Raw genomic sequence first — 22,463 nt, forward strand, 5'->3', positions numbered from 1 at the left:
TTGTGTCTGGAATGTGTCTTTACTAGGATTGGAGTTTGGTACTCTCTTTCGAAAGAACATTCAATTGACTATGTAATTGTGAAGTGGCATGCATTTAGGAAATAAGGTTCATTTTTGTTCAACTTAACAGTCTGGTGTGGATTCATAGAAGGACTAACAAGTAAACAATAAAAATAAGCATCAATAATGTAAAGTTCAAGTTCATGTAGTCATAAGGCCTTGTGTACCATCACACACCAACATCATGAATATCAAAACTGTTTAAATTATGCTATCTTGAAGTACTGTAAAATTGATCCACAAAAAGAGTGGCAAATGGCTTCCTATACCAAGCAGAAATTTGAGATAAAGTAGGTACTTTAAATATGTCTATGCATTCCTGTCCACTGTATGTTTTTTTGACAAGCCTGGTTTGAAATCATCATTGCATGTCTACCTTCACTTTCGTCATTGCACACCGGAGATGATCTGTGTGTGCTTTCCCACATCTCTTATTGGAATCATCAGCTCATTGCAGTATGTCTGTTGTAGAACTCATCCGGTTCTACTATGTGCCGTGTGAATTGCCCTGTAAAATCGACTGTCTGCCATATGACAGAAACACAAGAAAGGGGATTCATTTTGACAAATTCAATTAAATTCAAATTAGACCATTTGTTCCCTTCCGTTGACTAAAACTGAGGATACAAAGAGGAATAGCCTAACTGCAACTGGAAACATGGTTAAACCCATGGCATGCCCACACAGAAGAGATAAGTCACAATTAGCAGCCACTAAACTGGAACATGAATTATTCACATTACAAAATTCCTCCTAACTGATTTTTCCTCTGTTACACTCCAAAACATGGACTACAAAAAACAAAAAAAAAGAACTTGAGATGTGTGACTAGTCAGCAATGTTGTTGCATTGCCTGAAGGCTAGAATAAGATGAATCACACGCAGTCATAAATACAATGTTTTTTGCATGTTTTGTGTTATTTATGCTTTCTTCATTGGATGTGTTTTATTTCCTTTGAAGTACCATACGCAATACTTCCTTTCTACAGACCATTATTGCTATTTTCAGTGATGCAATGAGGTGAAAAGTGATTGGTGATTGAAAGAATATTCCCTCGTTTGCTCTGAACAAGCAATGCGACCTGCATATCCTGGTGTGCCCTTTCCTTGCTCAATAGTCTACAGTCTAATTGAAACACATGTATGAATGTAATGTATTATCTTTGACTTTAAACTTACTTTCTGTTGTTTTCACATTTGAGAGAGAAATATAGATAATGTTAATGTTTTGTCCTTCTGTCAACTACAGACAGCAAATTCTTCATTATTACGTGATTACCTCGCACCCACTCTCAAATATTGAGGTTCCACTCAATATTATATAGAAAACGCTAAAAGTCAACAATGTTTGTTTTACAATGAAGTATCCAGCAGGAGACTGAATCAATGACTATCAATAAAGATGACGTCCCAGCAATCTTGGACAATGAAGGAAGGAAGGAAGATGAACAGCAGTACATAATTTGTTGCGCAGTAGATGTCTTATCGAAGGTGATTTTCCCTTTACATTGTTTCCCCTTCAGTAGCCTGTGCTAACCAATCTCGGTAGGGTGTCTACCAAAAACCACGACTTCAGCATCATAAAGTGGTCATCATAGACGAACAGGAAAGGGCAGACCTCTTAACCTACAGCCTAGTAAGCATGACTGATTCTTCAAAGTACAGAACAATCACTTGAAAAGAAGGCTTTGTTTAAGCCCTGGAGGGTACTGAATTCTCCCTCATATTAAAACCAGTAATGGTATTATGTGCATATGATTACCCGTATTATTGGAAATGAAGATGAGGGTATCTGCACAGAATGAGTGTGATACTTTAAGACATTAGAACGATGTGTATGTGCAGAATATGGACGAGGACCAGGCTCTTAAGGAAGTGCCAGGGATTGAGAATGATGCCTTTAAAGCCTTTTGAGGGTGGCTGCTTTGACAGGCAGTCATCATGGGAAGCTTACAAGACAAAGACTGGGCACATCTCAAGTCCTCAGGGATGGTCTCAGTGTGTGATGACAGTGCTGATTTAAGGGAGAGGTCCAGGATGTGCTGATAGATTTAGAATAGTCTGCTTGGGTGCATGCATCATGAGACCATGTCATTTGGTAATAATCAAAGAACAAGACCTTAACAATAATATATGGCAAAGTATAACATAGTACATATCTTTCCTACAAATAGAAGTATATGTATCCACACCAGAAAAAATCTGTGAGGCTTAATGTGTACAGAAATGGAAGAGAACTAGCTAATATTATGTAAAAGTATAATCAAATTATGAACTTGAACTATGTTATGAAAGAGGTCTGGTAAATATCAATATCAGTCTTTTCCATGCACAAGGAAACTACACGTGCAACATGAAATTAGTGCTTTGATCATTTAATCAATCAAATAATGGTTGCTGCTGGGCTATCTATCACAAAGTACAATCTACCAGAGGCTTGTATTTGTATTTGTTTTCTGCTTGCAGTTATCTACTGGCAAGTAATACCAAAAGCTTTTTCTTCTTAATGTTTTCCTTTGTGATTACAAAAAAGTTTTTTCGCTTTTAACGGTTTTAGTCCATCTGTTGATGTTTATTTCTAAATATTTGAGTTAATACATTTTTTTGTTCGTTGTTGCATATAAAGGTGTCTGCTACATCACATGGTGCATGCATTTTTCACATTATATTGCATGTTTAAAATGGCAAGGTGCTTAATAAATTCAAATAATGCCCATAATTACTGCCCATTATGAAAGAAACATTAAAAAACATATTTCTGGAAGACCAGTTTTTAGCCACACACTCAGCAAAATTAAACATCACCTGAGTCATGGCTCTTCTCAGTCTCCTCTGAGTTACAATCTGCACACTTCTCCTCGATATACAAGAAGAGCAGTGAAGGACACAGTCAAGGGCATTACAATTTGCCATCTCGAAAGGCATTTGGAAGGTTTATTATACAAATGAACATACACTACCTTTTAGATGTCCTCGTCCTAGCGTCACAAACCCGGAGGAGATAAAATTGTGAAGATCATGCCCTCCGCTGCGAACATTTTCTTTTGTGTAATGTCCTCCTGAGAACAATAAAACAGCATCAGACACACGGCAATCTAGAATTGCTTTGGTAAATGTAAGACTGGAATGTGTCTCTTCGACAATATAGTCACCGTAACAGACATTACCAATGCAACAGTACATAATGTACTTGGATGAACTGTGCATTGTACATTGTGCAGGCAAAATCTGATTTTAGATATTCAGACGGACATTTAACAGAGATGTGTTCAGGACATCTCTTCTGCATGCCACTGTTGTAATGTGTGGTTATTTGAGTTAGTGTCACCTTCCTGCCAGCTTGAACCAGTCTGACCCTTCTCTTCTGACCTCTCTCATTAACAAGGTGTTTTCACCCACAGCACTGCTGCTCACGAGATGCTTTTGAATTTTTTGCACCATTCAAAATCTAGAGACTGTTGTGTGTGAAAATCAGGAGATCACCAGTTTCAGAGATACTCAAACCGCTCCATCTGGCACCAACAATCATTCCACTGTCAAAGTGATGATATTTCTTTTCCATTCTGATGTCTGGTCTGAACAACATGTCAGCATACTTTTTCTGTATGCATTGTGTTGCTGCCATATGATTGAATGATTAGATATTTGCCTTAACGGGCTTGCATATAAAAGCTTTTTTTTTAGATTTGCTAACTTTACAAATTGTTGTAACTGTGTGTTACTACCTCCTTTCCCTGTAAATAAATCTATGAATGCAGAATAAATATGAGATGCTGGGGGACAGTTCACATTCCTTGTTCACCAACCCAATTCAGCTGACTAATTCAGGCAAATGAGGTCTGCTGACATACAGTAAAATGAAGCCAAATCAACCCTGCTACTCAATGCACATTACATTGGGAATAAAATAGCTTATTTAGAGTAAATACCATCTAGTTTTATTTTGACTTCAAAGTCACATCATATTACATCAGCTTATAAAATATTATATTTATTTTAACTGTGTATTCATTTTCTTTTTTTCAGTCCCTGCGATTGACTAGTGCATGGAATTCCCTGTCACTTTTAAGCAGTCCTAGGCGTCCCAAACGTGTGGATATAGTGAATATCTGTCCTTCCCCTTCACTGAATAAACGGAAATGTTACTTTACTTTTTTCTTCTGTTTTGCAAGGTTAAGTACGACTGAAACTTATTCCCCATGGTTCACCGCACTTTCCCGAAAGCAACAAGATGATATGTTTTAACGTGGCATAAAAAGTCATGGCATTCGCTAAATGTTATAATATTTCCTTTCACCATTTCAAAAGCCTTTTGTTCACAGAGGAAAATTGTCCACCTGTGCTGTACTATATCAAACCAGATAGCCCTATTATTTTGAAGCCCTCCAGAAGAACAATGACGGCTCTCTCCGGTAGACAGCTTTGTCAATTCATAAAGGTGCATTGACACCAAGTGCATGGTAGGCTAGGTATTAAGAATTTATGGTCTGCATAGTACAGCCAGAATCATGTCTGTACCTTGAAGGTCGCTTGGGTGCTGGAGGAGATGGAAGGGGAGTTTTAAAAAGCTAGCGTTCTGGGCTAAAAGTCACATCTGCCCTCTCTCCCTGGTATAATATTAAAATTGTAAATGACCAGTAATATATCCTTCAGCACAGCGCACATAACACTAAGGTCAATGAGGACTCATTGCAGCCAAGCGGTATCGTACATGCTATAATGTTTTTCCTGCATTATTAATATATACTGGCACATATCGTTGACAAAGTGTCATATCATGACAAAGCACATCCACCTTTCTCCGGTGGCCTGGTCTACTCTTGGCTCAATCAAGCTACCTCCCTGACCATCCTTAGAGTGAGCCTCTGACCTTCCTGTCTCATCACCCCATCCTCCTGGGATGTCTCTCACTGCAGCTATTATAGCCTCCTCCTGATTTTCAATGAGCAATTTTACATACATGCAAACAATTCAGTTAAGACCATCCTGAAACCAAGGCAGAGGTCATGTAAACACAAGATTAAGCTCTTAATCAAAGTTACCATAATTACAGTAAGACAGGTATTCAGATTGTACTCTGATTACTGTAGAAATATGGGTACAAGATGTATTGTTGTGTTAGAACTTCACATGACGGTGCCTGTTATTTGTTGCCGTCTATGAACCTTGCTGCTAGTTTGATGGGCATGTTGGTGAGTGGGCTGCCTGAGATGCTAGAATTGGTACCCTGCTCATTACTCCTGTCACCAACAAAATCCTTTGCAGCAGGGAGTTCTGTTCCCTTCCGAATACTAAATATTTTTCTGAAGCAGCCTGTTTTACAGAATGTACAGAAAGACACATACAAATGGGTATCACTGCAGCATGACTCAGGTCTTGTGAAGATGGTACATGTAGGACAAGGGAATATGTGAATACTAACCCTGCAGGAAAAGGCCTCTTCTTATTCTGCCTTTTAACTAAATGAAGCATTCTTTGGCTTTATCTGTATATTGACAAGATTCACATTACTGCATATCAATGTGGTTATTGTTCTTTGACTGAAACACAACTTGTCATTTTTGTGAGTCAACTTCCTCTTTTCTTTTTGCCCCCTCCCCATGTGCATGATGTCACCATTGCCACAGTAAACAACGGCATCAGCTTTTATGCACCAATGTACGATTCCAGACTAGTAATGATAATCCTCTTACCATAAGCTTTTGTACAACAAAGTGATTTACTGAAAGGGATCATAGTGATTGAAATACAACTTCTTTTACATAAAGTACATTCTGTATACATATTTATATATTTTTTTGTATACTTATTTTTAAGCACATGTTGCATTATATAATTTCTTATGAGTATTACCTATTCATTCTTCTTAAGATAACCAAACATGACGTGATACATTGTGGCTCAAACAGACCCAAAGCTTGTTGAACAGAAAATTACAAAGCTCTTAGGAAAAGCAGATTTACATGGTGTAATGACCAAATCACTAAACTGTTTTCCTGTTAAAAGATCATTTGAATTGAATCGCAATCACATAAAATAAACTGCAAAAAGAAAGGGAACGGGGGCCATGCATGAGAGGCAAGCAGGAAAGAAAACATGTCAAAATGCATCAGCAAGGCTGCAAATTGAATGTGAAAGGCTAAAGTCTTGAGACAGCTCAACCAACAACTTCATGCAAGTTGCTCAAATTCCTGCATTTGCAGTCTGGCGTTCTTCTTACAGAAGTTCCTTTGAGTGGCACGGTTGCTCAGATCTTCCACCCACAAAGACTGTCACATGTCATTTTAAATTATCATTCTGAGGCATAATACCAGGGTCAATTAATCAAGGTCTCCTTAAACTGTGAATGGACACAGGTGTGCATGGAATTAATTGTATTAATTATTTCATAATTCAGCATTTAATGTTACATTTCAAATGTATGTGGTGCTTTTAAAACCCACAGTGAGAAGGCAAATTTGATCTCTTGAAGTGACAGACTTATTGTATATACTGTGTAAAACCCTTCAGTTTTTTCCACACTTTATTATGTTGTAGATTACATTTTTAATTGATCCCATGATGACAAAATTGTGTTTTTAGACATTTTTGTTAGAAAAAAAAAAATACAGAAATCTCTCATTTACGTAAGTATTCAGACCCTTAATGCAGTACCTTGTAGAAGGCCTTTTGGCAGCAATTGCAGCTTTTGAGTCAAAGTTCAATTTTTGTCTCGTGCTCTCAGAGTCTCCAAGCGGGCTGTCATATGCCTTTTACAGAGGAGTGGTGTCCGTGTTATTTATGGAGTGCTCCTGAGATGGTTGACCTTCCAGCAGGTGCTCCCATCACTGCAGAGGACTTCCAAAGCTCAGTTAGAGTGACCGCTGGTGTCTTGGCCCTTCTAGCCCAGTTACTCAGTTTCGCCAGACAGCCAACTCTCGGAAGTCATATTGGTTCCAGACGTCTTCCATTTCACAATTATTGAAGCCACTGTGCTCCTGGGAACACTCACTTTTGACATGGTTTTATAACCTTGCTCTGATCTATGCCTTGCCACAATGTTATCACAGAGGCCTACAGGGAGTCCTTTGGACCTCATGGCTTAGTTTGCACTGTGAATTCTGGGACCTTATATACACAAAAGTATATGCAAACAGGATGCACCTGACCACAATTTGGAGTGTCACAGCAAAGGGTCTGAGTACTTATATAAATGAGAAATTTCAGTTTTTAATAAATAATAATAAATAAATAAAACTTTTCTAAAAACATGTTTTCACTTTGTCATTATGGATTATTGAGTGTAAGTTCATGGGAAAAATAGGCAATTTTACCCATTTAAAATGACATCTATGACACCCTTCACTTTTTTTAAGGTGTGCCGAAAATGAGGGGGTCTGAATACTTTCAGAAGCCACTGTATATACAGTGGCCTCCAGAATTATTGGCACCCTTAATATCAATTAAGAATAAACCCTGCATATAATAAACAACACAGATAATAATCTATATGTCATTGTATCATATGTTCAAACTATATGCCTTTTTATTTACTCTGTTTCAAAAGTTTTTATTAAGTGATCTATTTTTTTTCTGAAAACCATAGGTGTCATTATTAGCAGTTATTGGCACCCCAAACAATTATTGTAAACCAAAGTGAAATTGGCAACACAATTTTACTTAATTTAATTAATCTCAAACTAAAGGAACTTTATTGTGTCATTCCATCACTTCCTGTTTCACTAGAGTATAAAAATCAGCATGCAAAACCCCTCATTCATTCACCCGCATGGGAAAAGCCAAAGAACTGACAGTAGAAGAGCGATTCACCATCACACGTCTTATAATGGGTACAAAAAAATGGTTTTATTGGTCTCCTGCTGCTGTAGCCCATCAAATTCAAGGTTTGATGTGTTGTGTGTTCATAGAGATATTCTGCATACCACTGTTGTAAGACATGGTTATTTGAGTTACTGTGCATTCCTGTCAGCTTGAACCAGTCTCATCATTCTCCTCTGACCTACTGCAGCTCACAGGATGTTTTTTGTTTTTCGCACTCTTCTCTGTAAAATCTAGAGCCTGTTGTGTGTAAACAAATCAGCAGTTCCACAGTCAGAATCACGTAGATACATTTCTTCCCCGTCTGATGTTTGGTCTGAACAACAACTGAACCTCTTGACCATGTCTACATGCGTTTGCTTTCACATGATTGGCTGATTCAATATTTGCATTACCAAACTGGCGTACAGGCTGCTGATAGTAAGAGCAGAATTAATGCATAAGTGTGCAGAAGCATCAAACAGTATCTGCTCAAATTCAAGCAATGCTACCAAAATCACTAGACCGCACTTCATCCTACAGCAAGACGGCAATCGCAACCATACTGCTAAAGCAACAAAGGACTTAAAAAAAGAGACGATTCTCTGTCAAGTCATTCACCCACTCTAAATCCAATTGAACATAGGTTTCATATGCTGAAGAGAAAACTGCACAAAACAAGCAGGAGCTAACAATCACTAGAGCACAGGCCTGGCAGAGCATCACCAGAGAAGATACTCACCACCTACCAATGTCTATGGGCCACAGACTTCAAGCAGTCATGGCATGCAATGGACATGCAAAAAAATACTAAATATGACTGCTTTCATTTACGTAAGATTAATATGTCCCAAATATTTTGGCTCTGAAATGGGGGAACTATGTATAACATGCACTGGAATTAAATATGTAATTTCTATATTTCCTCGAAAAACCACAATGTATAAAAATATCCATTAATAAATGCTGAGCATTTGTAAAAATAATACTGTATATGTAAAACATGAGATATAATGTTTCTTCATAAATTAGTCATTGAACAATAAGTACAGTGTGGGTCATTGTGGTTGGGTGTTAAGTTGAACTGCTGTCCCTCAGGGGCAGGAAAAACTTACAGCACAAAACCTTTTCTCCTGAAAAGAGCAGGTATTTTCTAGACTTCATAATTTACATAGCAATAATAGTCACTATTTTGCAGGCTTAGGGGACTCGGCATGAGGAAGAAGAGGATTTATTGAAGCTGCTTCTAAATTATTCTCCCTCATGCACAGTTTAGATAGCTGAAGTATCTGAGCCTCTTTGATCCTGCATCATCATTCAAGAGATACAACAAAGTTACTGGATTGTTGTCCCCGTTAGGATAGAAGGTAATGTTACAAGGAATTATGAACACTGTGCGTCCTGGAGTAATCTAACGATATTTTTTCTGACACCACCACATCATGCATTATATATTTTTACAAATTATTAACAGGTTCTCCTTTTGTATGAACAAGAATGGAGGTTTATTTGTGAGAAACATTTTTTAAAGTCTGATGAAACTGCTGTCATCCCCAAAACAGCTGATACTGACTTAGATTTACATACTTACATGAAACTCACAGGGCAAAATGTGACCTGATGAGGGTATGTTGGTGCAGTCGCAGTCTGTGTGAAATTAACATCTTTTTACTAAGGCTACAGCTCATTATGCAACCAACGAATGGGACAGCCTACTAATCGCATTTTGCAAATGAGAGAGATTATAAATGGTGCAGTTTAAACTGCTGTTTAGTGCACTGAATATCTTCACTGGATGTGGGGATTCATGCATCTTCTGCTGTAGTGAAAGAGCATATCCTGCGCTCTGGTCAGTGCAGGGCCAGATGTACTAAGCCTTTTGCAACAATTTACAGGTGCACATATGACGCATTCTGCCCAGGAAACATGTGTTGTATGTATCAAACTGACACACGGGACTAGAACCACAGATGTCCTTAATGCATATGCATTTAAGGGTGGATTGCGCAAAATAAAGGGTGGCGGTATTATACGTGTGGCTGATTATGTATTCCATTGCATTTATTAAAGTTCACGCCATTAACGAAGGTCGAACTGTGCGTGAAATTTCTCCACCTCTAAAGAGCAGGCGTAAACCGAGGTGCAAGACAGAAACACAGATCTAGGCTTCGGATAAGATGTACTGAAATAATATTTGCAACAAGGACATTATTTCAACTCCCTGAGCAAGAAATAATCAAACAGATTATTAATAATAAATATGAATTCATGATTGCAGCCAAGCAATAATTAAGGCTGGGTGATTGTCACAGAAAATATTAACAAAATAATTTATTAAATTAAACAGTATCTCATGCAAAGCAGTGGGAACTGACTGAAATAACGTGCTCAACCATAGTGACAGTAACTGAAGTTTACAAAAATATGAGTAGGCTAAAAGCAATGATATGCCGCTTTTAATCGCTTTTGTCGTTCGCGGAAAGAGCATGTGTTTGCTTTGATTATCCTCCAAAACAATCACGGAAAAGAAACAGGGAATTAAAGGCACTGCCAAAAAAGAGAAAATCCCATGCAACTTCTGTGACAAACACCCAGCAATACAAATAATTACGCTTCTGGGAAAAATAAAAGACGTACTGGTACCTCCCACACGACGTTCTCATTCTATCCCAATAGTCAAGCTCATTGCAACATTACATCTCGCATTCAGTTCAAACAACAATAGCCACCACAGCTGGAATATGTACACATTTTGTCCTGCACTGGATAACTTTTACGTGGATAGTCGATACATGGATATCACCACATGCAGTGAAGACATTCAGTGCATTAACACCTGTGTTAACTGCACTGCAAAATGTGGTTTGTAGGCACTCCCATTTGCTGATTGCGTAATTAGCTGTAGCCTTTGTAAATAAGACGTTAATTTCAGGCATACTGTGATAGCACCAACTCACTCTTGTCAGGCCGAATTTTGCGCTGTGAGCTTTGCGTGTACATAAATCTGGCCCAATATGCATAGATATTCCAGCTATGGCAGCAATTGTCTTTTGAATTAATCCAGATGCGAGAGTGTTATATTGCAAGGAACTGAGCTATTTCCGGGATAGAATGGAAAGATTCGGCATACAAACAAATTGTATTGTAAATCATTTGTAAATGCATTTACACAAACAATGTGTCTTCGTATGTTTGTTAGTAAGATCTGAATGGATTTCACGAATGCACTAAAAAACACGTTTGTAAAGCTTGTTTTGTGCTGTTATTCCATTCATTCATATTTAATTTGATTTAAAAAATAGTGGCAAAAATATTTCAATCAATAAATCAAGAAGTATTTTTTCTTTTGTCTTTTTTTGCCTCTTTTTTCTCTTTCTGTGAACACACTTTTCTTTTAGGATTGTTTGGTATTTATCAACACACACACATGTGGATACAAGGAAAACCTGTGTCTATGCATGCTTGATAAATCTGCCCGATTTCCAATTATTTCTGATTACACATGGTTTTACAAAAATATTGATAAATGAGGTCCATTGTGTGGGCGGTTTAAAGATAATTCATTTCTCCCAGAAACGTAATTATTTGTATAGCTGGTTGTTTGTCACATAAGTCATTCACTTACCAATGTTCCATGGATATTGCTTTGACCACCTGTCAAGCCAGTAACAACAACATGACCAATGCAAAGACTGAGTCTTTCTAGCTATTTCTAGTATTGACATGGAAAGGCAGCAAAACAGGAAAATAGTTTCATGAGAATCTTTTTGATAGCACTTTTAGTTTCTATATCAAATAATTAAGTGTGCTCTTTATGTAATGCAATGTGCATTACCTGTTGTTTATAAAATGTAATATCATAAAAAAGGGTTTACTGGATGTTTTACAGTGTGTGCATTAGATTGGAGGACTGTTTACAGTTTTCTGATATCATAAATAAGTATGATACACAACAATTTACACTCCATTAGATGGATTTATGGAAAATTTAACTAATTACATGTGGCCAGGCATCCATGTGAATTCAGTAAAAATAATCATTTTAATTAGATATGTTATAGTGAGTGCAATAGCTCTAGCTATATGTTTGCATTGGTTAGCACTTTCATTCAAAATTGAACATTTTTAACCTCAACATCTCACCCGTTTCAAAACTGTCTCAATGCCATTTTGTAAGTCTACTACAATGGTAATGGGCTCGCCAACTGGTGATTTCGGTATTGCTACGTTGTGCCCTTTCTATGTTATGGATACCATTATGGATAAAATGAGCATAAAAGTTTGTAGTGCAAAAATAACTCAATTTAAAGCCAATGGATCACGGCACAAGACCACTCATTCTGTGGGTAATTCAGAAATATACAGTCTTTTTCTAATTTCATGACATTGCATTTTATTTTGAATTTTTGAATTAGACCTCAAAATTCTACATTTCGAACATGGCAAGACACAATGCTAACATGAAGGCTAACTGAATGTTCTAAGAGACAGTTATGTTCAGCAAGGTTATCACCTGCAGGTAGTGGCCAGCTAGATGACATTAGGTAACACATGAACAGTGGCGAGCACTCAATTTGTGATACAGTAAAGCGAATGTGGCCAAAAAGAGACTAGCTAGGTTCAGTGTACATAAACAGAATACCTACAGCTAAATCAGCAGCTATATTTGTTTATTAAGCTAGTCATAAACATCAACAAAGTGAGTTCACTAGGCTAACCAGCTAGCTCTAGCTACACAGTTAGCTAACTAGCTAGCCTATATAACGTAGACTCACTGTGTTCCGAACAAAACAAGGGGAAGCGGCCACTCCCACTATGATTTAACCATGCTTATTGGCTATCCTAGACATTAAAACACTTTGATTGTGGTGAACTAGAGCAATAATTATAGAGAAAATGACAAATAACTACAGAACTTCCCTGTGTTCAGAAGACCATGTTAGCTCATGTTACCTATTCACAATGTTTCGGACAGCACCTGAAGCACAACTACAGTTTCACTCTATATGCAAGCAAATCTCTATTAAATCATTACCCAATTAATGATGCAAAGCCTGCAGAGCTAGTTTGGGCAGACAACTTGAGAAGTGACGCCCCCTTGATCCTTACATCTAATGGGAGGGGCTATATAAACCACCAACCTTCCACATTCGAGCTGATCAATTTCATTTTTTGTCTTTTGAGGCTTTCCGCAAATGCAAATATTTTACTTAAAATGTAGTTTAATATTTGTATTGTATTATCAACTGGGCTGACTGCTCTGTTTCCAAGTCTTCTGTTGCATCTACAATACTGCAACAGACATAAACAGTATTTTTTCTTTAAATGAGCTTGTAGCTGCTTGCATATTAGGATTGACATTATGCAAAGACCACTTCTGGGAAAACAGCACTGCTGATAGAGAAGGGTCAGCAGTTGACACAAGCTGTGGCCGCCAGAGCAAAGAACAGCATTGTATTAAATGAGAGCTATTCTCTCCACCCACACCCAGCCCCCTCCCCACACACTAAGCATGGTCTGCCCTCTGCATCCATTGTAAATGTGCAAATATCACTGATCTCAACTGCAAAAGCCACTATGTTGTGGTGACGAGATTAAATGTTTGCCTTATTTGGTGCACTGGACCTATCATTGCATCCTGTCAGAGATGGAAACTGATGCGTCTCACGCAATATAATTAACTCTATAAGCACTTCAATTGCACAAATCTAATGATTATTGGCTGTTAACACAGACGCTTTACAGAAAACACAGCTGCAAGGAACCCTGGCAAGAGCGCTTGTCGGTATGTCCGAAGACTGCAGGAGTGAAATATTGTGGCACTAGAGCACTGAACGTGGACTATGTATGTAATTTGATGTAATTTGTACATGGCTGATGTCATTTCAAATATAGTGAGCTTTTCTGACACATTTGAGAGCCAAATAGCTAAAGTAAAATGTTAAGCTGTTACCATAATTATCTGTCGGTTTCCCAGACTTTGGCCTTTCCCAAAATGCTTTTTCACACTTGAATAGGCCTATAACTTTTGTTTTCATCTAAGAAGCTATTGTTCCTGATTCCATTAACAATTTGTTACATAAACTAGCAAATTTTTATAGTTTTCAAATGTGATCACTTTCCCCTACCCCAGGTTAAACTAATTTGGTAGGGTGTTTTTTTTTTTTTTTTTAACAACTGGCTCTCAAGCAGGGCTTTAGTCTTCCACTTAATTTCCCATGATTTGTCAGACTGCATTTATGATCTGTCATAAATATTCAATGTTCTTGAGCCATAATCTTGAAATGTTAAAAGCCAAGAGAAAAAAGAAAGAGGTCAGCAAGCAGTACTTCAATTAATAGAAAGCCTCATTCATGAAGCCAATGTGAAATACAGAGACCAAAGCGAGGTAGCTGACCAAATTAGTTCTTCATCCAAAGTGTGTAACAAAGAACTATGAGAGTGAACCTACCATGGTTTGACTTTGATGTGTGAACTGGGGTGTAGTGGTTTTTAGAAGTCCGTACAGGTGTATTTTCTTTGGGTGAGCCATCCATTGCTGCAATATTTTCACGCTCATATTGAGATATTGGAATGGGTCCTTGCTGCCTCAAAATCTCTGCAAGTGCTCTGTAAAACAAACAAATGAAAATAAGGCAGGGACAGACTTTCATTTCATTTCATTCATTGGATTTTAAGATTATAACAAACAATTATCACAACATGCTTTCCTGCCTATATTTTGCTTGATCCACCAACCTTCCACATCCCTGTTAATCACCATAGCCAATAGACTACAGACTGCAACTTGCAGTTAATTAGACTAAGCAGGGGATAATCCCCCTGGAGCAATGTGGGGTTAAGGACCCAACACCTGCCCAACATGGTCCCAGTCATGTAACTTCGCCACTAGGCTACAGGCTGTACTGCATGCATTACATGTAAATGTAAATGTAAATGTACATGGTATACAGGTTTTGCTTCCGATGTTTCTAAATCAAGATGCAGCTGAAAGATGAATCAAGTTCATGGATGTAAATTCAGCTTTTCTGGCAACATCTGAAAGAGAAGCTTCTGTCACTCATTCTTTGACTGTTTAAATGATTGACTGAGTGGTTTCAGTAGAAATGATGTGTTCTTGCTTAAGACACTTGATAGTGACACTGGGAGAAAAATGGCCACAGACAGAAGTAGTCATGATGGTTTTATTTATGTATTTATAGTTTCATTAAGAGCTTCAAGTATAAATAAATAAAGAACATGCACTGACTGGGATACAGAACCACCATGCATCATGACAGTTAAGTATTACCATTTAAGTATGTTTCTTTGCCCTACCTCTGGTTTCTGAACCATTCTTTTTTTTCCCTTTCTTGGAAAGGACCCCTATCAGGCATTTGACACCAAAAATTTCTAATGCCTGATATGTTCACATTATTTTGTTGTGCAATTGATTTGAATAAAATTCACATATTTTTTATCATTACAAACTTTCTCATGACAGTAAAGTTGTTCAGCTGTTCGGTGAACAAAGAAGGGTGCATAAAATAAAAATAGCCAGCAGGCAATAATCTATAATTAAAAATAATAACAAAAGAATAAGGTTAATGAAGGTTATATTGAAGATTATGTAATTCCATACTAATATAACTCAGGGGGGATCATTATTATTTATTTATTTTTCAAAAAAGGTACAGTATTTGTCACAAAATAAAAAATAAAAAAACAACAACAAAAATAAGATAAAATAAGTGCTTCTGCTTTATAAAACTGCATCACATGCTTTCTGATTTGTGGCCTTGAAATGTATTGCCATACACACTTAGAAAAATAAGTTATTTAGCTTGTCTCCGTACCCCTTTTGGAATCATGTTGTACTGTGTAATCTCATGATCAACGAGTGCGCTTACAAGATACATAAGCAACTGACGTTTCCCCTGATACGTGGGTATCTCAAACATAATTGTTTGATGGACTCTTAAGAGGAAAGAGCTTCTTTGCAAAGTGCATTCCTGCTAAATCATGAATAGTTGATAAATTGATGTGAGTCAGTCATTTTTAGCCAATAAACACTGACAAATGAAGTGCTCAGAATGTGAGAACATATGATATCATTATTAAACTATAACCATCCATCCATTATCTTAACCCACTTATCCTGAACAGGGTCGCAGGGGGGCTGGAGCCTATCCCAGCATACATTGGGCGAAAGGCAGGAATACACCCTAGACAGGTCGCCAGTCCATCGCAGGGCACACACACCATTCACTCACACACTCATACCTATGGGCAATTTAGACTCTCCAATCAGCCTAACCTGCATGTCTTTGGACTGTGGGAGGAAACTGGAGTACCCGGAGGAAACCCACGCAGACACGGGGAGAACATGCAAACTCCACACAGAGAGGCCCCGGCCGACGGGGATTCGAACCCAGGACCTCCTTGCTGTGAGGCGGCAGTGCTACCCACTGCACCATCCGTGCCGCCTAAACTATAACCATTTTGACTAAACACATAAATATTAAAACAAAAGATTCCAGGAATAATAGGCAAACTAATTACAGAAAATGACCACCCTCTCGCTTCATTAAGTGTTCTAATTCACACTGATGGCAGCATGATCGCAAGCTAGCTTATCTTGAGGAGCCTAGGTAATGAAAATACCTCAGATGGTCTTATAAAAATGCAGTCACCAGAGCCTTAATGATGATAAAAATATAAAAATGTGTGGGCTAAGGATCTGACAAAGTTAATTTCTCTATTTGTAATAGCCCCTCTCATCACTCAACATGCACTTATGAATTATGTGAATACTGGTTCATGCCAAACCAAAAATAAATTGTAAGGGAAACTCTGGCCCTGTGTGATTGGCTCATTGCTACAAACCCTGCCCTTTTTCAGTGAATGCGCAACTAGCTTGAATGGGAAATCCTGGGATGGCAGAGCAAGTTTATAACCAGAGTTGTGATACCCATCATCCATGATTGTCATGCTTAGGATTTGTTGATGCGGCTATCTTGAACTTGGGTTAACTAAGTTGAGATACTTCTGTGATACAGGCTCCAGGGGCCTGCTCCACAAAGCAGGATTACTATGCTAGCTTAATAGCTACACAGAATAAAATCCAGAACAGCACTTTTTACTGCAGCCTATGTTCCAGATTTGATGGGGTCCAGGTTTTACTAGGCACAGTTATCCAACTCGGTAATCCTGCTTTGTGCAACAGGCCCCAGGTCATCAGAGATTACTGTAAACATCTTAAGTGTGCTTGATTGCATTGCAAAATAAACAATTGCCTACTGAATGTTACAGGTACTTTTGAGTCCATACCCTCTTTAACTGTCAACCTGTTAATCTGAGGTTGTATTGTTCAGGTTATAAAGAAATAGATTTAAATGTGTAATGAAATGGTCGATGGCATTTATCTTATTTATATGATTTTTAGCATACTGCATGCATACAAGTCATCAAGCAAATTTTGATTACATGTGATGATAAAGAAACGTCAATGTAATTGTAACTGGAAGATTCAAAAATCAATACCAAAAACAGTCATTCATTTCAATATCCACACATTAATTTGGTAAATGTAATATGTGTGCTCCCCTGCACAACATCAAGAAACCATTTTATTGAGATATAATCAGGTTAATGCGGCAGTGGTTTGTCATTAAAACCAATTTGCTTTTTATTGTCCCATGAAACATCTGTACTAAACAGGAAAAAAGATCTAAACAGAACACACTTCTGGTTTTTATTTTTACATGCCTCTTTATAGTTCAGATCAGCTATTTAAAAGATAATTAACGCGTAAAAATAACAGAAAATGGCTGCTAATGTCTCTGGATAGAGAAAAGGACCAGGTGTTTGTAAATTTACCGTGTGTGTATGTGTGTGTGTGTGTGTGTGTGTGTGCGTGCATGCATGCATGCATGCATGTGGCTGTGTGTGTGTGTGCAGTTTTCTCAGTTAATATTAATGTATCACAAACAATTCAGCCAACATTTTGACAATTTGAAATATTATTTATTGTATTGACGATGCCTACAGTATTAGGAAGAATTCTCATTGAACATCTAGCATGTTATTTGCTTGCATCCAGTTGTATTTCAGCATTGTCTGTATTGAACTCAGAAACTTGACTCGAACATGCTTCTGACATGCTGTGAGCTGTGTGTGAATTAGTCAACAGCCCTAGAGAGTACCTGCGCAACAATCTAAGTGAGACATGCAGCCAGCCGAAAGGAAGCCGCAGAAAACATGTAAAACACACATTAGCACATCTACTGAGGCAAAGCATACACTACACAGCTCACGCTGCGCAAGTGAACTTTGCTCTTATCAGTCAGTCTTGCATTCGATTTGACTGGAGATGTGTGTTATTACCGCTGTTGGGAAATATGATTGCAGTCTACTAGCAAATTGGAAATGGGAAGGTAATCCATCTCTTCCCGGAACAGTACAGTAAGTAAAGTTCAAAAAAGCAAGCCATGGTCAAATATTCAACTGTACTTTCCTTAACTATTCTTCAGTACATGGCCAGTAATATGATGAATATGGACTTCTATACAATTTTAAATAGATATGGACTCCTGATTTAGTTTCTTTCCAGAATAAGACAACACAGTTTTTATATTTAAGCATACAGTACATGGATGTGCTAAAGGTGTCACATTGATTTATAACATATTTAGTATATCTAATGTGCCTTATTTATATTATTGGCAAATCGCCATGCAATTTATTTATTTAATTATTTATTGTTTGATTTTCTTTTTAAAGAGAAACATTACACACCCTTCAAGCATTGGCTATTGCTACAAAAAAAGGTCAAGACAATAAAATAAATATTCATATACATTTTTTTCTCTTGCAACTGCATCTTGTCATTGCAATATTTTTTTCTCCCTGATTATCTACCTGGGGATCAAAGCTCCAAAATGATTCCTTTCTGATATTGCATTCAAATTTAAACCAAGTAACCATTCCCAGTTCTAAAATGTGACATTATGTGCTTTCTATATGAAATATAAAGGGCCAGCTCTACCAACAGACACAAACGGAAACTAACTGACTGAGGAAAAAAAGCCAAAGCAATCTAATGGGACTGCCATGTCAATCCCTAAGGAGAAAGGGCTTCAAACACATACAGTATGCAACAATTTTCAAGTTATGATCTTATGCATTCACAGGAGGTGGTCTGCCAATATAATATGAATATTTTGATTTGGAAATCCTTCTATCTGTTTTACTCCCTGAGAAATGTCCTTCTACGTAATATCATAATCATAATGTTTTTTCTCCTTGTATGGATATTTCTCATCTTAATTACTGCAATCACTGGCCTCCCCTCCCACTCACTTCTTCAACTAATTAAGAATTCTGCTGGTTGGCTTATCTTTTCTCTTCCTTCTTTCTGCAGTGCAATTTGGTAGTCTGTTTATCAGCTGTTCATACATATTTCCTCACTGCACAATGTTAATTGGGTGCCATTGTTTTACCCAAACAAAACTCTCTGATACAGTTGCAATTCAGTAATAATCAATATAATGTTTAAGTTATCCATTAATTACATTTAGAGATTCAATTAACATACAGTTTATTTTGTAATAGATTTACTAACTTTAAAGTTGTGAAGATTTGCCTACTTAAAAATGAAAATCTTGTAAAACTAGTCAATCAACAAACAAATAACACACTGAATATATATATATTATTGGTGCATGCCATTAAAAGCCCTTATGAAGTACAAATGTAAAACACTGCATTAAACAAGGAACATAATTAATTTCGCCGTGACTCTCCATAATGTTTGGACAATGTTTTATATTCAAATAGAACAATTCTTCTTCTTTTTTATGCTTCTGTAAAATATTGCTGTGCTTACTGAGCCCATGCTGTGAATGTTTGCATTTAACTGATTAATATATCTGCATCAGTTTGAATTCAATACTCACCAAGTGGAAAGGTCTACAAGCAGAGTGTGTTCAAGGCTTTGGCTGAAGGCTTGGACTTAACTCAGACTTAAATTGGCTTTAGAAACAAATTGGCACCGTACAGGTTCGAGTGCCTTGAATATTGACTTGACACTTGAGCAAATACATATTTTATGTTGAGTTTACTTTATTCAATACAGATACTGTATGTATGTCATAAATCACAAATTGCTCAATTTTTTTCCCCTCCATGCTTAAGTCGATGCTTGATGACTGCCATACCTGACTTGATTTTTCACTTACCTCCTTGAGACTTGACATGACATGCAGACATGCTTCTTTGAGTGCACTTTGGTGATTGGTTTATACTAAGATAACTAATCTTTAAAAGGTTTGCTAGATTATAATGAAAATAGCACACAATTACTTTCCACTGTGTTGAGTCATAGCATCATACCAGTTCATGTTCATGTACCAGCAATGTTTAGTATATGAATAATAATAATAATAATAATAATAATAATAATAATAATAATAATACATACATACATACATACATACATACATACATACATAATTAATCATGGAGGAAAGCAAAAACGACATATGTACACTATAAAAATGTGACTATATGAAGAGAAAGACTATTACAAAACTATGTGATAATTGCTTGCTTACCTGTGGACATTCATTTCCTGAGGGGGCCTGGTTGCTTTGTCATAAGCAACTTTCGCAGAAACTCCGAGGACGATGATAAAAGCTATTACCCCACAAGTGATGTAGACTGTTGTATTCGTCTGATCCAAATTGGGATCGTAAGTGTCACCTGTTGGCACAGGGGAGGGAGGCTGGGTTTTGACCCAGTCTGGTGTGTTGTAATTGGTACAGGTTTTCTGCTCTAATCGGTTTCCTTTAAACTGACAACAGAACCGCAGAAAACAACTTCCACAGCAGTAACGGTGGTCGGTGTTATTGCATTCGAATTCTTTATCAAATTGTCCGCTCACGTCGTAGTAACCCAGGCACGTTTCATGCCCGCCCGTTGCAGGCGGCTGGACCTGTGTTCTCCGCCGCGGAGCTGCTGTGGGAACGGCGGCAGTGCTGTTGACTTCCTTCGCCTTCTGAGGTCGTTTAGGAACAACCTTCACCTTCTTCGCTGTAGCTGCACACAGTACGTTTAGTTGGTCCAAATATATCAAAAGAAGCAAAAGGTGCTGTATACCCATGACTTGCGGCTTTTTTCTTTACTAAGGCTGCTTTGTTCCTTTTTCTAAATGTGTTTTGCCTTTTCACTAGCAAAGACTAGTGTTCAGTCCTCTCTGGTTGTCGCAGCCCTTACAACCGAGTCTTGGATTTTCCACAAGGGGTTCATTGCCGATACCCTGTTCCGACTGCACACTACTGGGTGTATCGACAAAGCCATAAACTGAATGAGAGAAGGGCGCTTCTGACACCCATCAAGTTCAGCAGGAAAGAGATGTCACTCATCGTAAATCTTCCAACTCAGTCTTGTTTTGGTGATAGTTTTGGATGGAGCACGCACAATATCATTCATTTCAGTTTAGCTTAAAAACTGGGCGTGACTGTCCCTGCAGGATGTTTTGGAGACTGCCATTCACGAGAACTCCCTTGACTAAGCAAGCTCTACATCTTGTGAATGTGAAAGTTGTCCTAAGGAGGAGGGGAAATGCACACAAAAATGAGTTCCATCACATAGCAGACATGAGCTATCCAACACATCATAATGGTGGCATGATGTGATAATCAACTGGCCAAATTATCACATATTAATAGGACGAGTTACGTAAAAAGTTGAACGGATCCAATTTAATATGGGTTTTATTTATTTACTTACTCACTTATTTGCTTACTTGCACATTGCGTGCAACCAGAATATCGGCAGACCGAAGACGTGTTCAACGTATATACTCAAGCAAGTACATTAATGCCTCAGAAATATAAGCTTCATTGTGACCGCTAGAATAAACCTCCATTTGCACGTACACATTTCAGTACCTTGGACAACATCCCAGAAAGAATAGATGAACTTGGAACACACATCTTGTATGTGAACTTAATTCAAGCATTTAAAAAAAAAAAAAAAAACACTGGAAAAATGCATAGACATACGTTTTAGCACCATGCGTAAATGTTTCTCTTCGGTTCCTATAAGATAACTAAAAAATGGCAATATGAACACGTCAAATGCCTCGCAAAATATGGAATGATGCGTCTGCGACGTGTTTCCCCAGTTCAATATCCACTGTGGTCATTCGTCCCCTTTTTCATTCAGTACAATCCTACATTTCATGAGCATAATGCCTACACATGCACATATAAAAACCGAGAAAGAGAAGTCTTACCTTGCGGCTCTGATTTGAACTGCTGAGTGGTTCAGCTCTGGCACTGAATGAGCAGGGTGAATCTATGTTCAGATAGAGACCCCGAACGGGTCCGCCCCCATCGTTCACTCTTGCATCACTCTGGTACGAGCGTCACAAATACAGCGGGTATCAGTTAATTACAAATTACTCTCCAACAACAGTAATGCCTCTGGGCTGTGCTCAATATCTGGACATCCCCCCAACTGCGTTAGCGAGATCCTTTCATTCTGAACCGTCGCTCATTCCTGCACCAATGTACGGGTGCACACTCCACGTGAAAGTTGATACCATACTCTGGTGTCTCCTA

At 37.8% G+C, this 22,463-nt stretch overlaps 1 protein-coding gene across 2 annotated transcripts in view; it reads right to left on the bottom strand.

Moving 5' to 3' along the window:
* The window catches only part of LOC133113904 (protein shisa-6), an 88,856-nt gene extending 66,685 nt beyond the window's left edge, over positions 1–22,171 (bottom strand). For both annotated transcript variants that reach the window (XM_061223048.1, XM_061223040.1), the window contains exons 1-4: positions 22,136–22,171; positions 20,451–21,443; positions 14,309–14,466; positions 3,021–3,119 (exon numbers count right to left, since the gene is read on the bottom strand). In XM_061223048.1, the coding sequence (XP_061079032.1) occupies positions 3,021–3,119; positions 14,309–14,466; positions 20,451–20,998 (805 nt within the window). In that variant the 5' untranslated portion in view covers positions 20,999–21,443; positions 22,136–22,171. The remainder of the gene's footprint in view (positions 1–3,020; positions 3,120–14,308; positions 14,467–20,450; positions 21,444–22,135) is intronic.
* Positions 22,172–22,463: the final 292 nt, after the last annotated feature.

Source organism: Conger conger, chromosome 2, assembly GCF_963514075.1.
Source record: "Conger conger chromosome 2, fConCon1.1, whole genome shotgun sequence".
Lineage (NCBI taxonomy): Eukaryota > Metazoa > Chordata > Actinopteri > Anguilliformes > Congridae > Conger > Conger conger.